This window comes from Streptopelia decaocto (assembly GCF_964273445.1).
Source record: "Streptopelia decaocto genome assembly, chromosome: 5".
Classification (NCBI taxonomy): domain Eukaryota; kingdom Metazoa; phylum Chordata; class Aves; order Columbiformes; family Columbidae; genus Streptopelia; species Streptopelia decaocto.
In genome coordinates, this window is record NC_138659.1 from 34,916,404 (window position 1) to 34,944,138 (window position 27,735).

At 56.4% G+C, this 27,735-nt stretch overlaps 5 protein-coding genes across 11 annotated transcripts in view; 3 read left to right on the plus strand and 2 right to left on the minus strand.

The window, feature by feature from the left end:
- Nucleotides 1–150: 150 nt before the first annotated feature.
- PPA1 (inorganic pyrophosphatase 1) lies at nt 151–9,478 on the plus strand. Its single transcript, XM_082054834.1, has 11 exons — nt 151–247; nt 397–461; nt 2,984–3,037; nt 3,478–3,597; nt 5,224–5,310; nt 5,608–5,734; nt 6,241–6,368; nt 7,211–7,296; nt 7,524–7,593; nt 8,635–8,674; nt 9,142–9,478. Exons 1-11 carry the CDS (start codon nt 184–186, stop codon nt 9,171–9,173), a joined length of 873 nt encoding a protein of 290 aa, XP_081910960.1. The 5' UTR covers nt 151–183; the 3' UTR covers nt 9,174–9,478.
- A 166-nt stretch (nt 9,479–9,644) lies between these two features.
- SAR1A (secretion associated Ras related GTPase 1A) lies at nt 9,645–13,623 on the plus strand. The gene is made up of 7 exons (XM_082054835.1): nt 9,645–9,760; nt 10,112–10,186; nt 10,426–10,545; nt 11,025–11,090; nt 11,677–11,780; nt 11,941–12,072; nt 12,597–13,623. Exons 2-7 carry the CDS (start codon nt 10,129–10,131, stop codon nt 12,711–12,713), a joined length of 597 nt encoding a protein of 198 aa, XP_081910961.1. The 5' UTR covers nt 9,645–9,760; nt 10,112–10,128; the 3' UTR covers nt 12,714–13,623.
- Nucleotides 13,624–14,421: 798 nt separating this feature from the next.
- Nucleotides 14,422–16,598, plus strand: TYSND1 (trypsin like peroxisomal matrix peptidase 1). The gene is made up of 4 exons (XM_082053613.1): nt 14,422–15,598; nt 15,676–15,809; nt 15,892–16,077; nt 16,156–16,598. Exons 1-4 carry the CDS (start codon nt 14,556–14,558, stop codon nt 16,365–16,367), a joined length of 1,575 nt encoding a protein of 524 aa, XP_081909739.1. The 5' UTR covers nt 14,422–14,555; the 3' UTR covers nt 16,368–16,598.
- Nucleotides 16,599–16,942: 344 nt separating this feature from the next.
- On the minus strand, nt 16,943–22,239 carry SPOCK2 (SPARC (osteonectin), cwcv and kazal like domains proteoglycan 2). The gene is made up of 10 exons (XM_082053337.1): nt 21,937–22,239; nt 19,565–19,610; nt 19,170–19,284; nt 18,988–19,090; nt 18,795–18,903; nt 18,596–18,715; nt 18,290–18,508; nt 17,871–17,933; nt 17,616–17,753; nt 16,943–17,521 (listed from the first exon to the last, which is right to left on the minus strand). The coding sequence occupies exons 1-10, from the start codon at nt 22,159–22,161 to the stop codon at nt 17,376–17,378; spliced, it is 1,284 nt and encodes a 427-aa protein (XP_081909463.1). The 5' UTR covers nt 22,162–22,239; the 3' UTR covers nt 16,943–17,375.
- Nucleotides 22,240–24,662: 2,423 nt separating this feature from the next.
- The window catches only part of ASCC1 (activating signal cointegrator 1 complex subunit 1), a 36,833-nt gene continuing 33,760 nt past the window's right edge, over nt 24,663–27,735 (minus strand). For 6 of the 7 annotated variants that reach the window (XM_082054300.1, XM_082054295.1, XM_082054297.1 and 3 more), the window contains one exon: nt 25,329–26,055. In XM_082054300.1, the coding sequence (XP_081910426.1) occupies nt 26,048–26,055 (8 nt within the window). In that variant the 3' untranslated portion in view covers nt 25,329–26,047. Of the gene's footprint in view, nt 24,801–25,328; nt 26,056–27,735 lie in introns of those variants that run through there. The other variant, XM_082054299.1, reaches the window with a different exon arrangement.

The window sequence follows — 27,735 nt, forward strand, 5'->3', positions numbered from 1 at the left end:
CAATAAAGATGCGCTCCATGCTATCGTGCCCGTGCTATCGCGACGAGGCTTCCCGCGCCAGGCCCTCCCGCCACGCCGTACGGCGTGGCGGGAGGGCTCGCGGCGGCCTGGCGCGGGAGCGTGGCCAGAGGGGGCGTGGTCGGAGGGGGCGCGCCGCGCCTGCGCAGTGCGGCAGCCGGCGCGATGGCCGGTTACAGCGTGGAGGAGCGGGCTGCGCCCCACAGCCTGGAATATCGGCTCTTCTTCAGTGAGTGCTCCTCCTCACCCCCCTCATCCTCCTACAACGGGGGTTGGGGGGCTGAGCTCCGATGGAGGCTCTGGGGGAGCGCCCCCCCCCCAGACCCCATCACCTTTAGGCCGGGCTTAACTCGTGTGCCCCCCCACCTTGCCTTGCAGAGGACGCCGCCGGACGCTACATCTCCCCCTTCCACGATATCCCCATCTACGCGGACGCCGGCAAGGTAAGAAGGGGGAAGCTCCCGGTTCCTTACGCCGCTTCTGGGCAGGAGAGCCCCGATGGGAGCATCACCAGAGCCTGCAAAGAACAAGTGCCCTTTTCTTACAGCCCCAGCCTCGGGTAGAGCCACGCGAGACAAGAGGACAGATGATCTCATGCTCATATTCATGCCTGAGATATGAGTCTTGAACTTGCCCCTGAGAGAACATGAAAGCGTTTTGGGTTAAAAGCAGCAGTTTTCCATTTAGCTAAATACATACATCCACTCCTGTGGAGGCATCCGCTCATGCTGCGTGATATTTCAGGCTTGGGTTTCGAGTGGGGTAAGAGTGCTTCACGCCCGCAGTGTAATCAACTGCTGAACAGAATGTTAAATTCTTGCTGTAGCAGCTCCTGGGGACCTCTGGCCTGACAAAAAGTGCGGCTGGGGAACCGGCCACGTGTGGGGCTGTGCGGCTTTTGCATCCTTCCGGCAGCCAGCGGTTAATCAAATGAGGCAGTTCCAAATCACTGTCTAAAATGTTCTAGGAAGCCAAAACGTCTGTGTTTCGGTTTTCACTGAATGCGTTCCTTACCCTTTGTAGCTGCTTTCTTCCTTCAACACGTACTGAAAAGCTGCGCAGCTGGAGCAACGCAGTGGATGAACTGTTCTGATGTTCATGGCAGGTCTAATTTGGAGGTAGAGAGTGGTTATGGGAACGGAAAAGAGTACGCAGAATTGAGGGGTGAACCTCTGAAAAATAGCTGGCTGAGCTCTGAGGTGTTGTCAGAACACGGTCTGGGAAGTCTGGGGTGGCTTTTGCCTGCTTGGGAGAAGACAGGTTGTAATTAATCATAAAGGAGAGTGGTGACGCAGTTTTTCTGCGGCCGACTGGGAAGGTAGTTTTCAAAAGCAGGTGGCTGAGAGGTAACTCCGACAGGGAAAATCCAGATAATACTACGCTTGGCAGGCGCTCACAGAGTCGGGGGGGAAGGGCAGGGCAGTGCATGCAGGGGTGAGGAGGGTTTCTGCGGACTGGTAAGGATTACAAGGGAAACTGGACTTACTGGTGTGCCCTCAGGCGCGCAGTGCTGCTTGCCAGAGCCCCCGTGCAGCCAGTGCTTGTCGCCAGCGTCTCGGTGCCAAGTCATTAAGTCTCACTGAAGGTCGCAATAACCAAAGTTACACAATAGCGCTGATCGCATTAGACCTCTTTCTGTTTCTGGAGTGCCTCTCCACACAGATCTTACTTGTTACTTAGCAGGTTCGTTACCAGCTACGGTAGGGAGCCCAGCCTGAAGCAGAAGGTTGTCTTATGCCGTCTGGGCTCCTTGATCTTTATCCTTAGACTTCTAAGACACTGAGAGGATTGCAGGGTGTTTTGTTCAGTTGAGGACTTGGATGCGCTGACCTTATCTGTACCTGTGCGTCTTGGCATTGCAAAGCAATGACCTTGGGCTACTCGCTGGGTGTCTTAGACTGAGGCAGATCTGCCAGTGGGACTGTGGGGAAACTGCCAGCCTGACAAAGATGCACCCCTGAGTCCTCTTTTCTCGACTGCAAAGCCGTAAGCGCCCTGCCCAGCCAGTTCCCATTGCCTCACTCCTTTCCTCGATTTACTTATACATGGAAATAGTATATACCTATTTACTTTCAAATTGTGAATGAGCGGTGACCCCCCTGCAATTAAGGGGACGTAATAAACTTCTGTTAGGGAAGGGCGCGGTCAAAGTCAATGACAGAACAGCACTTGTTGCAAAATAGCAATCTAATTATGGCGCAATACAGGTGAGAGGGATTTTGCAACACTAATACTGCTTAACACGGGGATTAGAAACCTTGTCGATGCAAGGGAGGAAGGTTTGACTTCTTGTTAAAAGCCATAGTCTCTTCAAACAGCAAACGTTGTGGTTCAAGCATGGAAAAGCTTGTTTTCTAGAAGAAGAGGCTGACATTGAACTCTCAAGTCCTCTCAGCCCAGCTGGAGTCAACAGGAGATGTTTTCAAGCGTCACCCATAAACTGGCTCCTGCAGGATGCGGTTCTGTGTTTCTCCCCCACACCTTTGTCCTTGCACTGTGCCCCTGACAAGTTCTGGGTTTGTCAGAGTGTCAGCTTGAGGAGGGCGGCTCCGGCTTCTTTTCCCACTTCAAGACAGTCTAGAATATTTGGGAGTGATGCTGTCAGTTGCTCAGGATAGTAGGTACATACCTGTGCTATTACTCCTGTAAACATTTTCTGTTCTAAAGTGCCAAGATGGCTCTTGCTGTAGCAGTTAAGAGCTTTGTATTTCATGACTATGCCTAAAACCTCCTTTGGTTATGTTCAGGACAGCTGCATACAGCTGTCTGTGATTCATTTAAGCGTGCTGTTCCATAGCCTGGGAATGTGATGGAGGTGATCATAGGTGGCAACTGGTGGAGAATGCGTGGTGTGGGGGGGAAGAAGTTATGTTTTTCATGCAAACCGGCTGGTTTTCATGCATTCCCTAGTTTCAAGTAGGGTCTTGAAATTCCTTCCCACTCACCAGTCGTTTTGTTTCTTCAGAATGTGTTCAACATGGTTGTGGAAGTACCTCGATGGACGAATGCTAAGATGGAGGTAACTATTACAGCTCCTCGCTTCAGTTCTTGAGCTGACCTCTTAATCTTTGGCTTTGCTGATTCCTTCTCACTTCCACCTCCTGAAAACCCGAGTGGTTTCTAACTTCTCGTGTAAATACTTGCTTAATGCCAAAGGTCTAGCATGGAGGCCGGGACATGCAGAAGTTTGAATAACTTAATATTCTTCTGTGTCTTCTGATTAAAGCAGCATCTTATGGCTCTCAACACTGTGTGGTTCTGAAGTTTCTAAGTCTGCTGAAAACTATATCCCAGGAGATGGCAATGCAGCAGGAAATGGAGTTTTCCAAAATCTGATGTTGGCTTCAGGGTCAGCTCCTGGGCTTTTGGCTTGTTGGTCAGCAGCCAGCTTCATTGAAAAGAATCACTTGTTTTTTCTTAGAGAGCAGAGCAGAGAGATTCATGTAACTTTTCTTTCAGATTGCAACAAAGGATCCCTTAAACCCAATTAAGCAAGACGTGAAGAAAGGAAAACTGCGCTATGTAGCGAACGTGTTTCCCCATAAGGGTTATATTTGGAATTACGGCGCTATCCCACAGGTACTGTGACCTCTCTTGGTGGCTCGTCCTTTCTGGCAGGGAGGAGGGAGAGTGCCTGTCTGTCTGTCTGTCTTAACGAGCAAAGTGCCAGATGATGGTCTAACCTGGAACACGGTGTTTGCAGCTGCAAATAGAATCTTGCAGGGGTACTTTTAGGTAGAAATCTCAAGAAGCGGGATTGTAGCTAATGCTGTGGAGAAGCTGTTTGAGGATGAGCAGCTGCTGCTGGCGATGTACCTGCTGCATAACTCCTCTCCTTGGCCACTTGGCAGTTTGGTTGGACAGTAGCTGGCAGGTCCTTGTCTTTGGATGAAGGAAGCTGTCGCTACACAAGGAACTGGGCATCTAGCAAAGCAGTGCCCTCGGTTCCTGCTTGGTGACTCATAAACGATCACATTTTCAGCTAATAGTACAGGATCATGCTGTACAGCCTCTAGGCTGAATCTTTACAGAAGATTCTTGTTGCAGGGAGTTAGCTGATTGTTTTAGACTTTGGATGTGAACAATGAAAATCTGAATAGATGTGAAGACCGTCTCCTGTTTCTGCCCCTCTTATTGTTCAGGGTCCAAAAGACACAGCCAGATTAACATGTTGACCTGTTGGATGGTAGTGGATGCCCCAATTGTCTACGTTTGATCTCAGAAAGGCTCCCCGCAGTCCAGAGACTCCACAGCTGCACAGACATGCTTTTCTGAAACAGCTGGCAAGGGGGGACTGACAGGCAGATGGTGACACCTGGACACATGCTCTTAGCTGGCCAGCGACTGCTCGATGAAGAGGAACTTTGAGCAAGGCTGTTCGCCTCTGATGTTCTTTAGGCTTTGAGTTTCCATTAGAGGAGGAAATTGTCAGTGACAGTTCTCAGGGAAACACCAAATTTTCTAATTCTAGTTTTGATAGCTGAGTATTTTCTCCGGGTACCTTAAGATGGTGTTTCAAAGTTGAATTGTTTTCTACTTGGATGGATTCTGGAGCCATTTTCTTAGTAGAGAATTATGTCTTTTGCAGCCTTCATGCACTCATGTGCTGGGGGATCAAAGATGTTTATGCCTCAGGGCAAGGAACCAAACTTAACACTTCTGTGTAAAGCACAACAGGGATTGTGCAGAAGTCCTTCAGCATCACCCAGGTGCATCTCCCTGGATGCAGGCTATGGGACTCTGCATTCTGGTCACTGCCCTAGTCTAACAACAGGTCTCTAATTGTTTAATTAAAAGGAAGCAATACACCCTGTCTGTCTTCCGTTTCTGTTGGACTGCTATCACAAGTTCAGGAAACTTCTGTTAAGAAATGAATAAGGAAAGGAACAGGCAGGCAGCCACGTCGATGAGTGTTCTTTATAGATGTGAACTTCACCTTTATGCGCCCATGGAATGGAGGAGGAAGTCTGGAAAGCTGTTGAAAAAAGGTGGGAGGGAGGAGCTTACCCTTGGCAAGATAAGACTTTTCAACTTGGATTCAAACTGCATTTACAGGCACAAGTGAAACAGTAGCCCAAACGCTTGGCCTGACAGCGAGTGGGAAGTCTGTCCTCGAGGCAATTGCAGGCCTGAAATAAACCTGATTTTTGTTTCCTCTTGAAACTTGAGAGTTCTTCTATGTAACTTTGATTGTTTTTTTTCCAGACTTGGGAAGACCCAGGTCACAAAGATGAAAACACTGGCTGCTGCGGAGATAATGATCCAATTGATGTGTGCGAAATTGGAAGCAAGGTAATAAACACGCTCTAAAGGGTAACTGTCTTTTGAAACATGTAATTAATGTCTCTAAAGTCAATTGTCCAGAGCCATTATTCAGTTCCTACCTTCTCTACCTTAAGAACATGATGTTTCTCTGCTGCTTCCAGAGATTGTTGATGAGATATTGCAGCGTGAGCCTTGTGAGCCGCTGATAAGCAACAGCAAATTTCCTGGTGCCGACTGCTTGCTGAACTCTCAGGGCTTGCACGGTCTCCTGTTGTGCATCCCTTGGATGCGTCGCTACAGACAACAAGGTCTTTGTCCTTGCAGGTCTGCTCTCGAGGAGAAGTCATCCAAGTGAAGGTGCTGGGCACGCTGGCGCTGATCGATGAGGGAGAGACGGACTGGAAGATAATTGCTATCAACGTCAAAGACCCAGAAGCAGACAACTACAATGGTGAGTGACGGGAGGGAGGAGCAGGGTTAGCGGCTCCCTTTCTCTGTCAAAAGCCTGCAGGAAGTCAGGATACAGTTTTGCTTCTTCTGTGCCAGGATGTTAATCAAATGTGATACTGGAAGGGCAGCAGAAGAGGATGTTCTCAATCCTGTAGCAAAGTAGGTTTTTGCTATATTTTCCTAGTATTTATCCCAAATTCACTCCTCTGCCCAGCCTGGCATCTCGAAGAACAGGGTGGATGTACAGCCTCTCCTCTGAGTGGAAGGAAAGGCATTGTCCAGGAAGTCTCTAATTAAAGCTGTTTAGATGTGTCCGTGCTCCTGTGGCCACCAGGATATACGGGGCAGATGAAACACTGATTTTCCAGTGCAGATATTCACTTTGTGTCTTTTCTGTAACCTGTCTGAACTGTTCCTAAGGCTACTTGAGCAGCTCAGAAGAGCGGGGTAGTAGCAAAGTAACTTCTTTTGTTAAATGTGGCTAAAAAACCTTTTCTCCCTGGGTAGATATCAATGATGTCAGAAGGTTGAAACCCGGATACTTAGAAGCTACCGTGGACTGGTTCAGAAGATACAAAGTACCTGACGGAAAGCCAGAAAACCAGTTTGCTTTTAATGGTGAATTTAAAGACAAGGTAGGATCGCCGTTCTTCAGGAGTATTGGGAGAGAAAGGACAGGGTTATCACCCTGCTGCTGGTGGATATTATCAGTTTTTCTTCTAGATGACATTCGTGAGGGATCAGTTCAGCGCTGGGAGCCGCGGTGTCAGAACCAGGATGGAAAACACCTGGTTTATTTGCTCTCGCTCTGGAGCAAAGGGTGTCTGACATCACCCTTGCTCACTGGCTTTGTTCCACTGCAGCCTGGTGCAGGTCAGGGTTAACTCTGGAGTTAAAACGCTTCTTCCTTCAGGCGTAAAGTGTTCCCTCACGCCCAGAGTAAAGCTCCGCCTTGGCAGCATTAGAAATTATATGTATGGAAGCAGATTCCTTTTTTAAATAGTTGCAAAGCTAGATGAGGTGTGTGTCTCTTCCTGTTGATCTGCACAGCAGTTGAACGATTGACCTGGAGCGGCAGAAAGCTCACAGACAGGTTAAGATCAGCCACCTGCTGGCGACAAACCCAGCGGAGCAGAGGTGCTTTTGTAATGTAGCGCTGGCCCGAGACTGAAATATCTGCCTTCAGTTTCTTTTGGCTTCACGCTCACTAGGTGACCTTGGAATATCCTCCCATCTTGAAAGTAAAACAATTTGTGTTGTAAAATCCCCATTGTTTCAGCTGTTGAGTGCTGGGAGGTTGATGTTGTTCCTGAGAGGTGCAGCAATAGAAGAGGTCTTGTTCAGTCTCTTCCAGAGTCAGAAACTATCTAAAATCAGCCTATAAATACTGGCTTCTCCTTCTGTGTAACTGATTGTCTGGAGGAGGTTGTCTAGTACTTACACATAATGTGATGCTCATTCTCATCTTCAACTTTAGGATTTTGCTGTGAACGTCATCAAATGTACTCACGAACACTGGAAAGCTTTAGTAGCGAAGAAAACTGATGGTGGGGAAATCAACTGGTAGGTCAATGCTTGTGCTACCACGCACATTCCCTTTCCCTAAGCAAAGAACCCTGAAACATCCTTTCCCAAGCGGTGCCGTGCTCTCTGTTAGCTGCTGGCTGTTTCCGCAGGCCTCCCCCTTCAACTTGGCAGCTCTAACGGTGGTTCTTAGCATTCCATTATTTAATACTTTTGGGGGAAAGACTTGGCTTTTCACCTTCTCACAAGCGACTCGTCTCTTCTAGCACAAACCTGACGGTGTCTGACAGCCCTTTCTGCTGTAGTCAAGAGTGTGCAAAAGCTACTGTGGAAGCAGTAAGTACAAATCTGAGTGTTTTACCCCCAACTTCAGTGTCAAGCAAAATGATGCGATTTGTGTGGTACCATAAACCGTCCTTGTTGTGTGACTAGGGCTTTGTATGCTCAGAATTTTTTTCGCATGACTGAGCACAGTTTCTGGTTAAATAAGATGAATGCAGAGCAAGCCAGACGTTCCTCCAGAGGCTTCTCCTTGACCTTAGTCATCTGGGAGATGGAATCCAAAACAGAGTTTGCATGAAGGGCTAAGCTTCTGAACCATACCTGGGCTGTCAGCTGTTCAGAGAGTGTTTAAATATTTGGTCTTCCAAGAGCTTCACAGCACAGGTCACCCTTTGAGAAGAGAAAGTCTAATTTCTGAGATCCTTGCAGCCAGGGACCGTGCATCCTTTGCGATGAAAGGCTTGAAGTTCCCAGTGTAGTACTTCTGTCTGTCCGGTTTCAGGACCTAACTGTGTCTCTCTGGACTTGTAATGTTGTTTGTAACTTAAAAGGGGTTAGAGGAATGGGACAGGAAAATTAAAATGGACATGCTGCCTCAGCGTATGGAAATGTGATGGGAAAACAGAGTCTCTCTGTAGCCTTGGAGAGACTTTTAAAACCACTGTCTTGCATTTGAAAGTGCTTGTATCCGAATTACTTCATATGTTTTGGAAAGCGTGACCCTTGTGGAGGATGTGTCACCAGCTAAGGACCCTTGTCTGCCTTTCAATGCTAAACATCGGGTGAAAGCTCTTCAGAGAAGATTTTTGAGAGTCCTTTGTGCTTCTCTTGCACTGTCACATTGTCAGTTTAGGAAAAGCAGGCTGCCTGCAGCTGGGGCACGTACGGCATGGGGAGGCTGCGGGGATGACACGCTGCACTTGAGCTCATTTATTCCCTCACCGCTGACCAGCGCTGGCTGCCACAGACCAATTTACACTGCTTAGATCTGAAACTATGCTCAGTAAAGACTTGTGTGGTGCTAAATGATGGCTGCTGAGCTTCAGGTCAACCTCTGGCAGCAGTTTCTATCTGCTAATTCACTTCTTGTTTCAGGCACCACCCTGTAAAGCTGCTAACCCGATTCCACCAGAAGGTAAGTCTCAAAACCTACACAACCAACACAGAGTGGATGCTTCCTCAAAGGAACTATCAAAGGGTCTTAACTGATGGGGGTGGCTCTAGCACTAGGAGAAATGAAGGACCTTGTTGGACCTACCTTGTGTCAGTAGTGCCATTTAATTCCCGAATAACTTCTGGTATTGCCTTACCTCCTGCTTTGGGTACGTGAGGCAGGTAGACGAGCCGTGAGTAGGAGGCCTGAGGTGCCATAGTTTGCTCCAGAAGAGATCAGGTATATAGCAGGTCCTGAAAGAAGAGCGGTGCAAAGGGAGGTAAAATGACAAATACAGTTGGACACAGGGTGGGGTTGTTGACAGGAGCCGGAGGAAGCTCCTGCGCTGGAGGTGATGCACGCGGTGCCCTGTTACTGCTTAAAAATGAGTGACTAACCCAGGCCTAACCCCCTTGTTTGTTTGTTTTGGGTTTTTTTGCCCCACACAGTTGACAAGTGGTTCTACTACCAGAAGAACTAAGGCCTGAAGATGAGCGGTGAAGCAGTTGTGTCCTTCCCACCAAGGACTCGCCATATGCAGGAGCAGAACAGAAAAATAGCTTCACTGTTAACAAGAAGACCATGTATCTTTGCCGATTAGAATTGTGTATCTAGCAGTGATGTGTCTGCTGTATCGAGGCCTTGTGGAGGCTAGATGACATAATTGTAAAAATCAAAACCCGCCCTCCCTGTGCATGGTCGTACAGTGTACTGTGTCAGTCACAACAGAAGGTGGCTCACCTGGTATGTGTATGGACGCTAGAAATAAAAACTGCTGAAACCGAACGCTGCGGGGCTTTCCCTCCCTGCCGTGAAGCGGCGGAGCTGACGGGGTTATTTTTTGGGGGGCGGGGCGGGGGGGTTAGGGGAGGATTTATCGCGTCCCGAACTTTGCCGCGGGGCGGTCTCGAACCCGCGGCCAGCCGCACGGCCGACGTGGGAAGCCAGCGCGGCGAAGCCGCCGGGCCGGAAGTGGGCGGGGCGCGCCAGACGACGTCGTTCCGGCGGGGGAGCTGGCGGGTGCTGAGGAGGGGACTCGGTGGCGCCGCGGCCCGGGGGCAGCCGGGGGTGAGCGGCGGCGGCGGGGACCGCCCGGGGCCCGGGGACGGCCGGGCGGGGCGGCGGGGGCCGGGCCGGGCGAGGGGCGGCGGCGGGGGGTGACACGCAGGCAGGGTGGGGGGCGGGGCGGGGGGTAGGCCGCGCCGCCCGCCCTTGAGGCCGAGGCTGGGGCCGCGTTCCCCCGGGTCCCCTCACCGTCCCCCGGGTCCCCTCACCGTCTCCCCGGGTCCGCACTCACCGTGTGCAGCGCCTCTCCGAGGACAGCGGGCCGTGCTCCGGGTGGCAGCGCCCGCGGAGGGGGGGTCCCGCGGCGGTCAGCACCGAGCCCCGCAGCCGGTAACGCCGGTTCTGTCCCCGCAGGCGATTGATCTTCAGCCATGTCGTTCATTTTCGAGTGGCTCTACAACGGCTTCAGCAGCGTCCTGCAGTTCCTCGGTAAGGCTTGGGGCAGTTCACCTTGCGCCCATCGCCAAAAATCGCTCACAAGTTCACAATGTAGCGACTAAAACAAATCACGCAGCACAGAGAAAGCCGCAAATCTATACAGATTTCTTTCTCTTTTACAATAGCGGGAGAAACTTTAGACTATTTCAGAGGTGCGTGGCTTCCTTTGCACACCAAGATAAGCCTGCTGGAGTTTTTGTTTTTCCCTCGCTCGCTTGTTTTCTTCACAGGTCTGTACAAGAAATCCGGAAAACTCGTCTTCCTGGGCTTGGACAACGCAGGCAAAACCACACTGCTGCACATGCTGAAGGACGACCGGCTGGGGCAGCACGTCCCGACGCTACACCCTAGTAAGTGCAGCAGCCTCCGAGCCCTGCCTGATGCACCCTGGGGGTTGTTCCTCTGTCATTTTGGGGACACGGTGTCAAAAGATGCCTCTGCGAGTCTTAACGCCACAGCCAAGATTGCAGTTGCACGTCGGTTGCCCAAGCTGAAGCAGATTTATATTTTTCTCTCAAATATACAGCATCGAGACTGGGAACTGGTGTGGGTCAATTAAGATGACGTTGCCTCTTTTGGGGAGGGAATTTCTAATGAAAAGCGTCATAAAGTGTAATAATTGCAGATTAATAAGTATGTGCTTTAGCAGGGACGTAGAAGAAATTATTTTCTGCTTGTGATTTTCTGAAACAACTCCATTTCAGTGACTGAATGCTACAAGGAATTCCCAAATATCCATCTCTGTGATGTTAACACGAGCCCCCAGTAAATTCTTGCCATAGCACCTACTTTGTTTTCCTCAAGCACAACCCGTATTTTTCCTTTTCAGCGTCAGAGGAGCTGACGATTGCTGGAATGACCTTCACAACTTTCGATCTGGGCGGCCACGAACAAGGTAAAAGTGAAGTCCCAAGTGGGAGACACCAAATGAGGTCAGCCTTCCCGTTTCCACGATGTTCTCCAGCCACTTTAAGGCAAAATCTCCCAAAAAGGGATGTTGAAAAGTGATAGCAATTAGTAGTACCTAATTATTTGTTGCCTGAAATTATTTATGGAGCAAGATGTGGAAATAACCTCCTGCCTCTAGGAAAGCAGTTGATTCAGGGCTTCAGTACTTGAATCCTGTCAGTTTGGCAAAAAAAACACCGGCAGTTCACACTCTGCTGCCTGAAATATCTTTAGCTGTGGAAAACTTGAATGTCAGAGGCTTATTCTTTTGAATAACAGCTAGATTTTTATTTCTAGACGTCCTGGGAGTTCTAAGAAAAGTTTTTCTGCCCCCTTTTTTTCTTTCATATTTTTTTTAAATGCACTGGCTAAAAAGGCGGCCGTGGTTGCGGAGGCTCAGTTAGGGGAGCGGAGGGAGCGTCACTCCGAGCTGCCCAGCTTGTGCAGTCCTGTTTCCTCGAGGAAATTGTGATGAAGAGGGTGGCTCTTTCTCTGTGCTTCACCGGGCAGTGTCTGTCGCTTCTGTGTTCCAGCTCGCCGGGTCTGGAAGAACTACCTGCCGGCCATCAACGGGATCGTCTTCCTAGTGGACTGTGCGGATCACTCACGGCTTATGGAATCCAAAGTTGAGCTTAATGTAAACTTCTGTTTTTTAACTTCCCCAACACCTCTGAGTAGCTAAATTATAAATAATATTGCTTGGGGGGAGCTGGAATACGTTCACAGCACACTTTGAGAGTCTCTCAAATTCTGAACGTTCGTTCTGCCTCTGCTTAATCCCTGTGTTTTGCTCGCAGGCGCTAATGACAGATGAAACAATATCCAACGTGCCAATCCTTATTTTGGGTAACAAAATCGACAGGCCCGAGGCCATCAGCGAGGAGAAGCTGCGGGAGATCTTTGGGCTCTACGGACAGACCACAGGAAAGGTACGGAGGCATCCAAACCGTGGGGCGTCCACCGGCAAGGGAGGGCTTCTGGGGTTTGTTGCTCCATCCAGAAACTAATTGAGGTTGTTACTGTGAGTTTGTCCACGATACTGATGAAGCTGAGTCTTTAATCATCATAATAACGCCCATGGGCAAGTGTTAAAACTTCCAGAATTGTGCAAAATATGGTACCTCTATAATGATGAGGGCATGAGGTGTCAAGCTGGTGTTTTAACATCATCGGGCTCTTCTGGCTTCATTACTCTGCGTTTCCATGTTTTCATGGTTTAAAAACACGACATTTAGAGAGAACTGATCAGCAGCGCTGGGTGAGGGTAGTATAACACCCCGAGGCTGCTCTTGGCACTGTCTTACCTGCACCGTGACGATTGCTTTCTGCCTCGAAAATGGTTTGGTTTGGTGTTTCTAACTGCTGGCTCCAAAAGTCCCAGGGGAGCGGGATTTCCCCGCCTCCCCGAGGGCGGCGAGGCTGCGCTCCTGACCCCTTTTTTGGCTTTCCACAGGGAAACGTGCCACTGAAAGACCTGAACGCGCGTCCCATGGAGGTGTTCATGTGCAGCGTGCTCAAGAGGCAAGGCTACGGCGAAGGCTTCCGCTGGCTATCGCAGTACATTGACTGATAACGCGGGACAGACAGGCGAGTGTGACTCCTCTGGACTGATCCTCTCCACACGGACTTTTCTATTCGAACGCGGAAGGTTTTCCAACCGCGTCACCGGCTTTGACCAAGAGACTCCTGGTTTTTGGCTGCCCTGTGGCACAGTGGTGACACACGACTCTTTTCCATGCGATGGGGAGACAGCACCGTCCTGCACATGGGTGCACGTTGTCCCTTTCAGTTCGGTTACAGCGGGGCTGGTGTGATCCGGGAAGGAAAACTCTGCACGCTGCACTGCAACAGCTGAAAAAGAGAGCACGTCTCACCACTGTGGTTAATTGACTTAAGAAAAAGCAATTATATTTTTTAAAGAAAGTGTTAATGTAAACAGCGTCCCTTCTAACTTTTTAGTTTAACGTTCATCTTGTTTAGTCCGGAGTCTGGTTAGGGTTTTTTTTAAAAAAAATATATTTAACGGTATTTAGATATTTCACCAATTACTGAACCAAGGTATCACGGTATTAGACGTCCTCAATAAACATAGCATTTGGGCTTAACCGAGCTGGAGGGTGGCTGTGCTGTGTCACGCTGAGCGACAACCAAGAGGGTGCCCGTGGGACTGACGTGTGCAATCCGAGCTGCTTTGGTGTACGGGGATTTGTTTTTGTTGTAGTTGGAGACCAGCGGCCGCCAGCACGCCCCGGGTAGCGGTTTGGATGCGGTTCCCCTCGAATCCTCCCGCTGTGCCCGTCACGGCGAGAACCACGGAGCTGGTTGGTGGTAGTAGCATGGAGCGTTTGACATTGGCATATCGTGAGGTTATTAATGTAGACTAAACCGGTTTCTTTTATACTCGGCGGACTTTTTTGTCTGAAGTTTCATTACTGTCTAGAGTCATTTTCAGTTAAATAAAGACATATTTCTCCTCCGAAGGGGTGGCGGTCCTCAGTCTAACCTGGTGCAACAGAGCACACGCGCCTGGCGTAGCTGCACCTGGGGGTAAAACAGCGTGAGCGGAAAGAACAAACTCACCATTGCCGGGTCTTCTTCACATCGATTCTCGATGTTGATTTATAAGGCTTAAAACCACCTTTAGCAGCCAGTGATGCTCTGGAGGAGGGGAAGGCTGCTGGGGGGGAAACTGAGGCACCTCGGGGCTGGGAACCAGGCACAGCTAGCGCCTCAGGGGCTGCTTGACCAAGGAGGAGGCTGTGGGGCAGCTTAAATTCTGCCTCCTGTTTACTCACAAAGCTCTGGGGAGTTTTAACTCTCTAAGAGGAGCTCTGCAGGTCCTGGTACTCCAGGTTGTGGACAAGCAAGCGGACGGGCGGACACTGTTTCACCCGGAACCCGAGTGCCCGGCATCGAACCTAGGAACAGCCCTTCCCAGCCCTGGGAAAAGCGGGAAGCAAACCTGCATTCCGGGAGGGGAGCTGGGGCGGTGGGAGCGGGGATGGCGGCACCCGGCCCCTGGGCTATTGCACCGGGGGAGGGTGAACAGGCTGCGGGGGGGGAGGAGCGGAGCGGAGGGAACCGGGAAGGAGCCCGTTGCCACCCGGCCCCGGTCGCTGTGAGAGCCGGCGGAAGCGCCGCTAAAACGGCCACGTTACGCGCTCCACCCCGCCGCCGCCGCCAATGGGGAGGGCGCAAGGCCCCGCTTTAGCCAATGAGCGAGGGGGGCGTGGGGAAGAGGCGGGAGCAGCAGCGGCGCGGGGAGCGGCCGCGGGGGGCGCGCCGGGGCCGTGCGGCGCACGGCGCGGGGCTGCCTTGCGCTGAGTTACTTTGCTCCGCTTTGCGCCGCTTTGCTCCGCTTTGCACCGCTCCCGGGGCTGCCCCGCATGCAGCCCGCGCCGCGGCCGCCGCCATGGAGGAGGAGCAGACCTGCTGCGTGGTCAGCATCTCCGGCTCCCCCGGTTCGCCCCAGCCGGGCGCCGGCCCCTGCAGCTGCAGCGGGGTGGTGCTGAGCCGCGGCCCCGGGCTGGTGCTGTGCCACGGCGCCGGCTTTGCGGCCTTCCTGCGGGATGGCCCTGCCGCCTGGGCGCAGCCCCACGCCCTGCTGCCCGATGCCTTGCAGCCCTCCCTGCGCCTCCTTGTCCTGCACCCCGCAGCGGGGACCCGCGTCCCAGCCCGCAGCCGTGATGCTCCAGCAGCATCGCGCAGCCCAGCCGGTGCCTTGCAGCAGCACGAAGCCCAGCTCCTGGCCCTGGTGCCCTGCAGAACCTTCCAGAAGGCGCTGGCACAGGCGTTCGGGCAGGCAGAGCCATGGCGCTTCGGCGGGGAGGCAGCGGGGGCCGACCCGCGGGCGCTGCACTGGTTCGCCTGGCTGCGGGTGCCCGGCCTGGACGCCCCCGCGGGCGGCTGGACGGCGCGGGCGAGCGCCGGGTGCCTGCGCAAGGGCCAGGCGCTGCTGGCCTGCGGCTCCCCCTTCGGCGCCCTCTGCCCCGAGCTCTTCCTCAACACCCTGAGCAAGGGGGTGGTCAGCAACGTGGCCGGCGAGGAGAACGCCCTGCTCCTCACCGACGCGCGCTGCCTGCCCGGCACCGAGGGCGGCGGTGCCTTCCTGCCGTCCGCCACCGGCTCCCGCTTGGTGGCCGTCATTGCCGCCTCCTTCTGCTGGAAAGGCGCCGAGTGGGTCGGGCTCACCCTGCTCTGCTCCCTCGCCGCCATCCTGCGCAGCAGCGCCGGTGTCCTGGACGCCGCCGGGGTGGCGGTGCCGCCGGTGCCGGGGCGGGTGGCCGCGGTGCAGGCAGCAGGAGGGCAGGACCCCCTGGGCTGGGTGGCGCTGGTGGAGTGTGGGGGGACGTGGGGGTCGGGGGTGCTGCTGTCTCCCCGCCTGCTCCTCACCTGCCGGCATGTGGTGGAGGCCGGTGACCCGCTCTGCGTGACACCAGCGCCCGGTCCCAGCCGGTGAGTGTGGCTGCGTGTGTCCCCTCGCCTTGTCCTCAGGTCCCCCGGCTGTGACATCTCCTGTGCCGTGTCCGTAGGGCTGCCACTGTCCTCAGCGGGCGCCTGGTGTTTGCCACCGAGGAGTCTTCCCCCTTCGACATGGCAGTGGTGGAGCTGCAGGACAGCGTGCCGGGCTTCGTCCCCCCGCGCCTGGCACACACCTTCCTCCCAGGTAAGCATCCCGTGGGGACGTGGGGTGCTGAGGTGTCGGGGTCACCCCCTCGCACCCACCTCCCGCCTCCTCCCCACCCCAGGCGAGGAGGTGAGCGTGATGGGCTTCGGGGCGCTGGGGCGGGCGTGCGGCCCCTCGGTGACAGCGGGGGTCCTCTCGGCCGTGGTGACGGTGGCCGGGCGCCCCGTCATGCTGCAGACCACCTGCGCCGTCCACGGGGGCTCCAGCGGCAGCCCCCTCGTCTCCTCCCGCAGCGGACGCCTCCTGGGTAAGCTGGGGGGGTCTCCTGTGGGGGGTCCCCTCGGTGTCCCCCGGATGGACACCGTGACACTCCTCTCGCCGCCAGGGATTGTGGCCAGCAACACCCGGGACACCAGCGCGGGGACCACCTACCCCCATCTCAACTTCTGCATCCCCATCACCATCCTGCAGCCCCTCGTCGCGCGCTACCAATGCACCAGGGACCCCAACGCCTTCTCCGAGCTCAACCGGGCGGGCGAGGGGGTGCGGGCGGCTTGGTGGCTGCAGCGGAAGCCGGGACCCCCCAGCAAGCTCTGACGCCCCCCATCTCGGGGATTTGTGCCGGGGCAGAGCTGCCACGGCCCCTCGTTGTCCCCAGTGGTGTCGCAGCTGAGCGCCTGGCCCCCGTGGGGCTGGCGGAGGGTGAACGTCCTGGGGTGGGGGACACGCCGTGGTGCTTTTGCCGGCTGCTGCCGATACCAAATTGGGGGAGAGCTGGTGGTTTGTTTTCTGTCTTTTTTCCCTGGAGCCATAAACACTGTGAGCTGAGGTGCTGGTGTTCTGTGATACTGGGCGGCAGGGGTCTGCGTGGGGGTGTGGGTTGGATTGGGGGGGTTCCTATAAGGGATGCTTTGGGTCAGGGTCTTGCTTGGGGGAGAGGAGAGGGGGTTAGCTTGGGGCTGGGGACACATTTGGGGGGGACCCTGTGGAGGGAGCCCTGTGTCCAGCTGAGTGTGGGACCAAACCCTCCCGGCCCTCCCTACCTGGGGGGTGGCAGCCCCTGCCCCCCTAAAAGAGGGGAGCAGCCCCCCCAGCACCCTGTGCGGGGCTGGTGGGTGCTGCTGGGGCATGAGGGTTTATTTTTGCAGGGGGGAGCAACGGGCGTGCGAGTGTTTGACACAGCACAGGGTATTTATTTCACAGCCGCTACACAACACCGGGGGCCGGGGCAGCCGCGCAAGCACAGCACGGGGAGCATTGCGGGGGGCGGGGGGGGGGCAGCTTCTCTATGGGGTTTTCTTTGTTTTTAATGTTTTTCCCACTTTTATTAGCTCCGCGTGCCCGGTTGAAGCCCATGCCGCAGCACGCTGGGCCTACAGGGCTCTACCCCAAAACAACAAAAAAAGCTCAAATTCGCACACGTGTGGCCCCCCCACCCTGCTCACCCCCTCCTCGGGCGAGCGCCCCGACACCCCGTCCCACACGGGGCCGGGGTGGGGGGACACGCACCCACCCCATGCCCCTCCGGCAGTGGGGGGGGTCGCAGGGACCCCCGGTTGGGGGGCTGCCACCCGGCCGTGCCGCTCGCCGGGCTTTCCTGCTCCTCTACCAGATGTAGCCGCCGTCGTCGCCCTCGCCTGCTTCACCCTCCTCTTCCTCGCCTTCCTCGCCCGCCTCTTCTGGCTCCTTTTCCTCCTCGTCCTCCCAGCCCACGCTGCTCCCAAAGTCACCCGAAAACCCTGCCGCCTCCTCTGCGGGGGCGAGGGGCAGAGGCTCAGGGCCCGTTCCCGGCGCTGCAGCCCTCTCCCCGGGCGGGGGCGCCCCCCGGCTGCCGCCTGCGCTCACCGCAGTCGGGGCTGCCGTGGCCGCGGGTGCCTGTCAGCTCGGCCCCGTGCTGGTCCACGCACCAGCACTCCCCGCCGCCTGGCTCGCACTGCGCCCGCCGGTAGTACCCGTCCTCATCGCAGCTGGGGATGAAGGTGCCTGCAGGGAAGTGATGACCCCCCCCCAAACACGTGCAGCGCAAGAAGAGCCCCCCATGGAGCTCCCTGTCCCTGCCCCGCCCGACCGGGGAACAGGAGCCCCGGAGCCCCAACTCACCCGGCTTCATTTTGGCTGCTTCTTGGATCTGAATCTTCTCCAGCTCCCTGAGGCAGGGCGGCTCTGCAGCACCCCCACACGCCGCTCTTAGGGTGGGCGTGCAGCCCCCCCGCAAAACATGGTGTGCAACCCCCAGACCCTGCATCACGCATCCCCATGACCCCAGAGCCTACACGCCCCCTGCCCACCCTTGTGCAGCCCCCCGGCCCCACAGCGTGCATCTCCCCAAATCCCATGGCATGCGTCCCCACAACCCTGCTGTGTGCACCCCCTGGCCCACAGCGTGCATCCCCCCAAATCCCGTGGCGTGCGTCCCCACAGCCCTGCTGTGTGCACCCCCCGACCCCACAGCCTACGCTCCCGTTCCCACAGCAAACCCCCCACCCCACCCACGCACCCCCTGCCCCGGTGTGACGCACTTTCCCTCCAGAAGCAGAAGCACCACTCGGGCGCGGAGACGCGGCCGTCCCTGGAGGTGTCGCAGGAGTTGAAGAAGGAGCGTATGCAAACTTCGTACTTATCCAGGTTGATGGCGGCCAGCTCAGCCGCCTCCAGGAACAGATCCCCGCTGGTGTCCAGCCGGGAGAACATCCACCCCACGGCCTCCTTGCAGCTGGCCGCCACACTCCTCTCCAGCGCTGCGGGGCAGGATGTGACCCATGGCTTCCTGGCTCCCCCGGGAACAGCCCCCCGTGTCCCCTCCCTGCAGAGCAGGGGGCTCCTACCGGTGGCAGGGCTGGCGGGGAGCCCGCCGGAGCCGTTCTGCTTGGCATTCTCCCGCAGGAGCTGGAACCAGTCACGCAGGCGGTCGCCCAGGTCGGCCAGGTCCTGCCCGGTGCACGGTTCTGGGGGGAGTCCAAGGGGGTGGCGTCAGGCTGGGCAGGGCTCAGGGACCCCCCCCCCGGTGTCCCCTGTCCCCCTCACCTTGCTTGCCATCGCCGGTGGGAGCGCGTGGGGTCGGGCAGGGGCACTGCCCCTCGCACCGCACCGTCAGCTGCTTGCTGGCCAGGCACGCCTGCTGCTCCAGCTTGCACTGCGGGGCGGCAGCGCGACGTCAGCCAGAGAGGGGACACGGCACGGTGTCCCCCTCCCCGTGGCGAGCTGCCACCGTCCTTACCGCCGAGCTGTAAGTGTGGCCGTCGGAGCCGCAGACAGCGGCGAGCGGGGCGGCGTGGCAGGGCTTGCAGCCCCCGTGGCCCTTGGCGCCCGGCAGCTTGATCCTGCGCAGGGTGAGAGGTGCGGGAGTGCAATGCTGAGCCCCATCTCCACTGCTCAGCCCCGTCCCCGCCACCTTCCTACCTGTGCTCCAGTTTCTTGCGGCTGATGCACATGGCGCGCTGGTAGCCCTGCGCCACGCACACCTTGTGCCGGCTGCACTTCACCTTCTGGCAGGGGTCCTTGGTGGTGTCCAGGGCTGGGGGGGCAGAGAGCGGATGGGGCAGGCGGGGGTGCAGGGGAGGCCCCCCAGGGGAGCCCCGGCAGCGCTGGCCGCGGGCCGGCCCAACACAAAGCACCATTGAGGCTGCAGCTGGGCGGCCGCCACAGCGCCAGCTGCCGCTTCCCAGCACACAGCAGCCCCGGCACCACTCCCACCGGAAGGAAAAAACCCAAGGGGGGAGCAGGCAGAAGTGTCCCCCCCATGCTGGCTGGCACTGAGCCTCCTGCATCCCATCCCAGCCCCAGCCCAGTGGTACCTTCATCCCCGGGCTGGTTGTCCTCCCAGCTCTTGATGTAGTCATCCTGCAATTGGGGGAGAGCCTGGGTGAGTGCAGGTGGCAGGAGAGGTGACACCGGTCCGGGTGTGCCACCATCCGCTCAGGGCCACCAGCCTGGCAGCCCCTCAATGCTCACCTCCACCTCCTGGCACCGCGACGGCGAGACAGCCCGGCCGACACCAAAAGAAAGACAGGAAGATAGTGAGTGCCTGCTGTCAGCCCTGGGCAGCCCGAAGCCCCTGCTGCTGGCCCCAGCCCATGGTGACGGACACCCAGTGCCAGCTGGGTACCCCGACCTTCCAAGGTGCCCAACGCTCCCATCACCAGCCCCCAATACGACCAGCACCCACAACCAAGATGCTCCCCCACCCCTGGAGAGATTAAACCTTCCCCCATTGCCCGGGAAAGGCAAGGAGCAGGGAGGGATGGGCAGGAGGAAGCTCCCAAGGTCCCCCGCGTGGCCAACAACCCCGTGGGTGACAGTCCTTGCGCTGCCACCCCAGTTTTTCACTACTGAGCCCAGGGGGAGCAGGGGAAGTTGGATGTAGCTGCTTGTGGAGACAGAGCTGCTCCCCAGGGGCCCCAAAAGCATCCTGGGGGCGGGGGGAGCGATGGGGCTGAATGGCTCCTAGCAGGCAGCGTGGCTCGCCCCGTGGGATGCGCTGGGGTGGATTTTGTGACAATAAGGCAGGAGCGTCGCTGCCCCCCTGGGCGGTGGGCAGGGTTTAGGATGGCAGCTCGAAGCCGCGGTGCGGGAGGCAGCTCCGGAGGGGATGTCTCTTCCTCCGGCACGGCGACGTTTTCACCGCAATCGATAGCCCGCGTTCCCGTGCCGTGATTAGTAACACTGCGGCGCCCGGCAGCTCCCTGCGGTGTGGCTTTCGGCACGGCCACCGGCCTCCTCCCTGCCACACGGTGGGTCACGCTTCTCCCCCCGCACTGGTGCTGCTGGGCTGAAAAACCCACAAATCCATGGGATTTGCTTATTAATCTGTGCTAACCGCTGGCAGGGCCGCAGTCCCTGGCCCTGGCACAGCTGGGTGGGCTCCATGCGTGCTGCTAGAGGGGTGCTGCCAGTGCCCAGGGATGGGGGTCTCTTGGCCGCGAGCCCCCCCAGGGATGCCCGGAGTGGGGGGGGCACATCCACACATGCTCCCCCATGAGCATCCGCAGCCGGCCGAGGTCCCGTGCACCCAGCGCTGGCGTTGTCCAGCAGGTATGTTGCTGGCGGGGGTCTCCAGGGAGGCATTTATCCCATCTCTTGCGCCCTTGCCAGTGCTCTGTCTCCCTAACTGGCTTATCTGGGGAGGGGGGGTGTCCCCTGCCCTGCCCATGGCAGGGCACATCTCCCAGCAGCGCATCCTTGCTGCCAAGGTGAACCCGAGTGCGCATCTGAACAAAGACCGGAGGGGCTGGCTTGGGGTGGGGGGCGGCTCGACATCTGTCCCCTCCCCGCTCGGCTGCTGCAGGTCCCCTGGACCCCCCAAGATGGGACCGCAGCACCGTGCCCCCACCCTGGAGGACACGAGCTAGGGGTAACGTGGGGGCAGGGATGTAAAGTGAGCCCAGGAAAAATCCCCGACTGCCCCATAAAATTAAGGATTGGAGCTAAATGCCATTGAGGCAGCTATTAAGGGCTGCATAAAAGCAAGGGGTTGCTGGCTCCTGAGCCAAATGTGCCAGGTCACCTGCCATCGCTCTGGCAGCCTCTGCATCTTCATCCTTACCCTCTCCGCCTTGCGTACCCCCTGTCCCCAGGGACCAGCTGAGCCAGGGCTGGCCCCTGCTGTGGCACCCGTGGGATTTAGGGGGGTCCAGGAAGATGCCTGTGTCCCCACCTGCACTGAGCTGCCACCAAGGGGCTGAGGCCATGGCACAGCCCTCCCCACTGCCCGTGAAGGGCAGGCAGGGCCTGCCTGCACCCCTGCCTGGGCCCTGATGTGCTGCTTGGGGAGAGGGTGCAGGGGACAGCACCCCTGGTCCCTGGAGAGGTTGGCTTTGGTGTGAAGCCTTGGCCACGGTGGCCTTGGCATCAGCCACGCCAGCTTTGGCGACAGGCACGGTGGCATCGGGCAGGGTGATGATGGGCATGGTGGCCTTTGCGCTGCCGTAACCGGGGAGCATCCCCCCGGGTACCGGGGCCGGCAGCCGCCCACGGCCGCGGCGGGATGCAGGCAGCGCCGAGCATCCCCGGCCGCCCGTCACGGGGCCGGGCCCGGGGCCGGTGCCGGGGTAGGGTCGTGCTGCGGAAGCCGCAGCGGCGGGGCGGTGAAGGTGGGGAAGGGGCTCCCGGTGCCCGGCGGCGCGTCCCGTCCCCCCCCCGCCCGCGCCCGTCCCCGCCCCCGACTCACGTCTCGGAAGCGGTTCCAGTGCTTGATCCTGCCGCCGTACTGGGAGATGGAGGAGAGCCATTGCTCGTCCTCCATGAAATTACCGGGGCTCTCCCCCGCCGCGGCGGGGCCGGGGCCGGTGGCGGGGCCGGTGGCGGGCCCGGGGCCGGCGGCGGCGGCGGGCAGGAGCAGGGCCAGCAAGGCCAGCAAGGCCAGCAAGGCGCGGTGCCCGCCGCAGCCCCGCATGCTGCCGCAGCGCTGGGGGGAGCAGCGGGAGCGGAGCGGAGCGGCGCGGATCGGTGCGGTGCGGTGCGCACGGGGAGGCGCCGGCGGCGAGTGCGGCCGCGGGGCGGCACCGGGCGGCACCGGCGGGAGGGGCCGGGGCGGGGCCTCCGCCGCGCCCGCCGCACCTGCGCGCCCGCAGCGGGGCGGGGGAGCCGCCGACACGGCACGGCCACAGCCCCGTCCCTGCCCTGTCCCCATCCTGCAGCCCGCAGCCCTGGTCACCTTCCAGTCCCCGTCCTGCACGCCCCGTCACTGCCCTGTCCCCATTCTGCATCCCTGGTCCCTGCCCAGTCCCCATGCTGCGTCCCTGGTTCCTGCCATGTCCCTATCCCACCTCCCATATTCCCTGCCGCACCCCCATCCTGCATCACTCACCGCCCGTCTCTGGTCCTTCCCATGTCCCCAGCCCACATCCCCCATCCCTGCCACATCCCCATCCTGCATTCCCCATCTTTTCTATGTCCCCATCCTGCATCCCTGGTCCCTGTCCAGTCTCCATGCTGCATCCCTGGTCCCTACCATGTCCCCATTTTTCATTCCTGGTGCCTACCATGTCCCCATCCCACCTCCCACATCCCCTGTCCCTGCCACACCCCCATCCTGCATCACTCACCCCACGTCTCTGGTCCTTCCCATGTCCCCATTCCACCTCCCCCATCCCAGCCACATCCCCATCCTGCTTCCCCCATCCTGCATTCCCCATCTTTACTATGTCCCCATCCCATGTCCCCTGTCCCCATTCTGCATCCCTGGTCCTGCCCTGTCTCCATCCTGCGTCCCTGGTCTCTGCCCTGTCCCCATCCTGCATTCCCCATCCCATGTCCCCTGTCCCCCTACCCTGCATCCCCTGCCATTGCTGTGCCCCACCCTTCATCCCTATCCTGTATTGCTATCTTCTGACCCCTGTCCCCATCATTTATCCTCTGTCCCTGCCATGTCCCCACACTGCAGCTCCCTGTCCCTGTGACGCCCACCCTGCGGTCCCATCCCTCAGCCACCCCAACACAGCATTTTGCGGGTCCGGCGGAGAAGCCAGGCCCTGCCCCAAGGGAGGCCGGGGAGCAAGAGCGGGGCGGGCAGGTTTCAAACCACCACTTTTGGGTTTTCCCCTCCTCTCAGCCAGCGAAAGGCAGATAGGGTGGGCACAGAGGCGCTTGCAGGGACACATCCATTTTCCTGGATGGTGACAACTTAGCCCGGCTGCAGCTGCGAAGCAGCAGTGTGGGCACAGGGCTCTGTGTCCCCGTTGCTCCGTCACAGCTGCAGATGGGGAACTCCCAGCACACACAGGCTGCATTTAAGAAAACAGTATTATTTTCAACTTTACGGTTAATGATGAGCTGTGTCCTGCCCCGGGCTCCAGCGAAGCTCGCTGCCGAGCAACATTACGGCATAAAACAACTTTCTTCTTCCTCTGAGCAAAAAGGATGCAGGGATCTGTAAGTGGGGTGGCCAGCCTGCGACGCAGCCTAGATGGGGGAAAGAAGCAGAGCTGCAGATTGCAGTTTTAACAAGTTTTAGGCAAGTTCTAAACTCTTAGGTTGCATCTTGCAAATCCGTAACTCTGCCTGGTTTGACAGGATTTCAATTCATTCGTGCAGGACCATGCATAAAACACGGTCTTATCATGCTCAATGTAAACTGTTCTATTTAAGAATAATGATAGAAAACTCTTGGTAAATCCATCGTGGTCCATTTTTTTCTGGCCCCAACCCCCCCAAAAAAGCAGAAGGTTTGTTTCATTTACACGAGTAGCTCCCTTTGTGCAAGAGTAAGGGGGTACAACACCCAAATTCTGCCCTTCTCGTTTGCATAATAAGCATCTTTGTGTCAAAAGCACTGCAGGCAAAGCAGAGCTGTAACTCCACCTGACTCACATGCACCCTTAACATTATACAAGCAGATCAAGCGAGGTGCAGGTTTAAATACACGCACAATGATTTGCTGGATCACAGCCTAACCTTCAACTCTACAGCTGAGAGGAAAAGAGCAGAACCCTTAATTCTGCCCAGGGATGGAGCTGTGAAGCGAATTTAGCTGTGCCAGGCTAGAGCAAGGGGATAAGCTGCTTACCGCCGAAATTCAACCGGCTTCCAAACATTCACAGAAATAATTGTAACTAAAACACGTCTACACTAGCGGGACGTGGAGGAGTGAGCTCAGGTTAGCCCTTTGCTTTGTAGAAAAGCCATGTTTGCCGGGTCAAAGCTCTCCCCATGTTAGGAAGGTGGCAAGATAAGTCCACCTCGATGAAGAACAACTCGGAGTTGCCAGTGTTAGGTGACAAGGGTGGCAAGCAGGCGTGACAGAAAGGCCACCAATGCCCTCTTAACGTTACGAAGCCAGCAGGGAGCAGCTTCCCGAGGTGCATCTCCCCTTCCCGCGGCAGGCAGCGGGGCTGGCGGCTGCTCCAGCAGCTCGTGGATCTGTCCTTTGGGCGGCTGAAAAGATTTGCCAAGTACCTCTTGAGGCTGGTGGAAAGATGAGAGCAGCCAGTGTTAAGTGCTCTCAGTACCTCCTCGCGTCGGGCTGCTCTGCTCGCGGAGAGAACGGCTTCGAAGGCTCTTCCTCCTCCGCTTAGAGGGCACGAGAGCATTTGTCTGCAAGGAAAAGCAGAGACAAAAAGCCCAGTGGTTGTAACTGGGCAAAGGGAAACCAGCAAAACCACCGACAATTTGATTTCCCAGCAGGCTTGGAATTGCAAGCAGAGATGGGCAATTTGGCCTTGGAAATGAGGGGAAAAAAGAAAGCCACCCTGAATCCTGCCTGCCTCCCACTGGTGTTTGCACATGCAGTCAGAGCACGGCCACGCAGCCAGCTCCCTTCAGGAGGGAAGAAACGGGATAAAAACCTCCTAAAAATGATCATTATTACAAGCGGGTGCTGCCGGAGCAGCCCTGTCCATGGCTAACACGCTCTCTGCCTCGATGACAGTTCCATTCCACATTCATGGCAGCAACGAGGAACAAGCAGCAGCAGCTGCTGCCACCACCAGTTTGTTGCAAAACAAGTAAACACCAGCATTTTCCATGTTTCAAAGCGCTCATCCTTGGGCAACTTGAAAGCATGTGTTGCTGTCCTTACCAAACAGGGAGGTTTACATGAAAAAAAAGTCGTCTTCAGATCTCTGAAGGATTCACAATGGTATCAAAGAGTTTTGCGCTTCTTTTAATGGAGAAACCACCTACAAGGCATATGTTTTTTAACACTCTCCAAAACGGTCACCGGAAAGAACTCTTACCATCAATGCTTCCTTATTAACATAGTTGTGTGCTGGAAGTTTAATTACAGAACCTATCAATGCAACAGGAGGTAAACACTTTGCTTTTGAAGGGATTTAATGTATTTGGAGATGTACATCACACAGGCACGCTGCTGGAGATCCAAGCAAGGCCTGACCTCAACAGCATTAAATCATGCTCCAGGGAGCTCTCTTAAACACTCTTTTTAAGAATAAACTTCCTTCTTCTGAAGTAAAGCCACGCTTAAACTTCAGTGAGTCCCCCAAAGCCACCTGCACCAGGCTTTCTAGTTATCTTCTTGGAAAACAAACAGGCAACAGACAACAAACTGACGACTTCATGATGTTCTGGTTAAATGCCACGGTTGCTGGCTGCAATGTGCAGTGGAGGGGCCATGAGGCGTCCCCGTCTGGAGTTCTCGGTTCCTGTCCAAAATTCGCGTCCTATGAAGACACATTCCAGCGATGAGCAGACCTGCTGTGGCGGCCGCGTTGCTGTTTCAGAAGTTCAGCTGCCCAGACGTCGCATAGTAGCCAGAGGCGTCCGAGGAGAACCTTTGGGAAAGACGCACCGAGTCCAGCTGCACCTCTCCGAAGTGGAAGTGCTCAAAGAGCTAAAAAAGAGGAGAAAAACCATTGGAGGGGCACCTAGAGAAATGCAGCCAGCAGCCGGTCCATGGGTCTCTTGCAAGAGCCGGCCCTGCAAAAAGCCCCTACTCGTAGACTTGTTTTGCCTTTGACAAAACTAGTCTTTAAATCACTTTTCCCTCTAGAGCCTGTAAAGCAAACAGAGTGTGAAGCGAACATCTCTTCTTATCTACAGCAGCAGTTGCTCAAACCTTTCCTACCTCACTTTCTGCCTGTGTCTCATTTCGGGAGCATGGGGAGGGTGTTCACCGCCCCAACTCCACCACCTCGGGGTGGCCCTTGGGGTGGCGGGTTCCGCAGGAGCGAGGATTGAGGCCAGGATGTTTTTACTAATCCAAGCCACAGGATGGATGACTTAGAGTGACGGCTCAGTCCTAATTCAAACTCGGAGGCTCGAGGCGCAAGGCTCTTCATCCCAGCACTGACCCTGCTTTGTTCAACAAACCCTTCTTTGTTCGGCAAAGACTGGAGTGCAAATTAATGAAAGCAAAGCAACTCTGGGACCTGGGGGGCGTGTCTCTGCTGATTAATCCAATCTATGAAGCAGACCAAAAAAATGACATCAGAATTTCTTATGGGGAATTTCAGCGATATTGCTGGAAAGGCATCGTGTCCAAGCGCAGAGCGCTCCTCCCGTTCCATTAAGTCACAGGAAATGGCTCTACCTAGAAATATCAGTCGTGCCTGAGCAAAAGCTTTTCAGCAGAGATGCTGATTTCAAAACTCCGCTTAACGGGAGCGCTGCGAGTCACCGAGGGCCTGAGCAGCGACATCTCCCCACCACAGAGATCTCCAAAATGCCCATTCCATCTGTCTCCTATTGGATTTTCTATCTGTCCCTGCAGGCGTCAGCTCAAGCAAGTCGAACACCCCTTCCTACCATTACAGAAGGCACAAACCCTAATGGCCAGCGAAAGCCAATGCATTAATTACAACATGTCCTCCTAGAGCCAATGGTGCATCAATTCCTCCATACAGCAGATGATCAAAACCCCAAATACCTCATTAGCATCTGAAAAGCTGCACTTCTCCTCCTCCAGAAAGGCATTTGGCTCTGCCTGGCACTGATTTGGGCATGACTGCTCTTTTGTTGGTTCTCCCAAGGGTATTCTCCTTTGCAAATATCCTTTTTTTTTTTATAGCAAGGGGACCAGCTACATCCACAAAGGACAAATGTCTTAGGGCAAGCGATTCCCTGCCCATCTTCAGGGCAGAGCGAGCAGGGCTTCAGCTGGGGAGCCCCACCGAGGTCTGCGGGCGCTGCGATGGATCCGGCCCTGCTCCAGCCTGCCAACTGACCCAGACAGCTCTCCACTCAGGATTTGGCTGAGGCCAGCAATTCCCCATGGACACACAACAGGCAGGATGGGATTTCTGAAGAGAAGGGGTATTTATGCGTGCAGAGCCAGCTCTCGGCGGTCTCTAAGCCCCTGCTTCGGTTTGAAACGGCTGCAGCTGCAGTCGGACGTGCTGCAGAGCTCTCGCTGCCAGCTGCCCCCGCCAGGGACCACCTCCTCCTCCTCCTCCAACCTCCTGAGTTCAAGCCACTTCTGCAAAAAGCACCTGGGTTAGTACAAACACCACGAAGAACTAGGTTTCTCTGCACTGGACCATGTAGTGTGCCCACCTAGGAGAGGCAGTGGGCA

Coding starts and splice junctions, on each gene's coding strand:
- PPA1 (XM_082054834.1), top strand. CDS start 184: ATGGCCGGTTACAGCGTGGAGGAGCGGGCTGCGCCCCACAGCCTGGAA. Junction 3,598..5,223: donor ATTACGGCGCTATCCCACAG/GTACTGTGACCT, acceptor TTTTTTTTCCAG/ACTTGGGAAGACCCAGGTCA. Junction 5,311..5,607: donor TGTGCGAAATTGGAAGCAAG/GTAATAAACACG, acceptor TTGTCCTTGCAG/GTCTGCTCTCGAGGAGAAGT.
- TYSND1 (XM_082053613.1), top strand. CDS start 14,556: ATGGAGGAGGAGCAGACCTGCTGCGTGGTCAGCATCTCCGGCTCCCCC. Junction 15,599..15,675: donor CCAGCGCCCGGTCCCAGCCG/GTGAGTGTGGCT, acceptor CCGTGTCCGTAG/GGCTGCCACTGTCCTCAGCG. Junction 16,078..16,155: donor CCGCAGCGGACGCCTCCTGG/GTAAGCTGGGGG, acceptor TCTCGCCGCCAG/GGATTGTGGCCAGCAACACC.
- SAR1A (XM_082054835.1), top strand. CDS start 10,129: ATGTCGTTCATTTTCGAGTGGCTCTACAACGGCTTCAGCAGCGTCCTG. Junction 11,781..11,940: donor AATCCAAAGTTGAGCTTAAT/GTAAACTTCTGT, acceptor TTTTGCTCGCAG/GCGCTAATGACAGATGAAAC. Junction 12,073..12,596: donor ACGGACAGACCACAGGAAAG/GTACGGAGGCAT, acceptor GGCTTTCCACAG/GGAAACGTGCCACTGAAAGA.
- SPOCK2 (XM_082053337.1), bottom strand. CDS start 22,161: ATGCGGGGCTGCGGCGGGCACCGCGCCTTGCTGGCCTTGCTGGCCTTG. Junction 19,091..19,169: donor CGCAAGAAACTGGAGCACAG/GTAGGAAGGTGG, acceptor CACCCTGCGCAG/GATCAAGCTGCCGGGCGCCA. Junction 17,754..17,870: donor AGCAGCCAAAATGAAGCCGG/GTGAGTTGGGGC, acceptor ACTTCCCTGCAG/GCACCTTCATCCCCAGCTGC.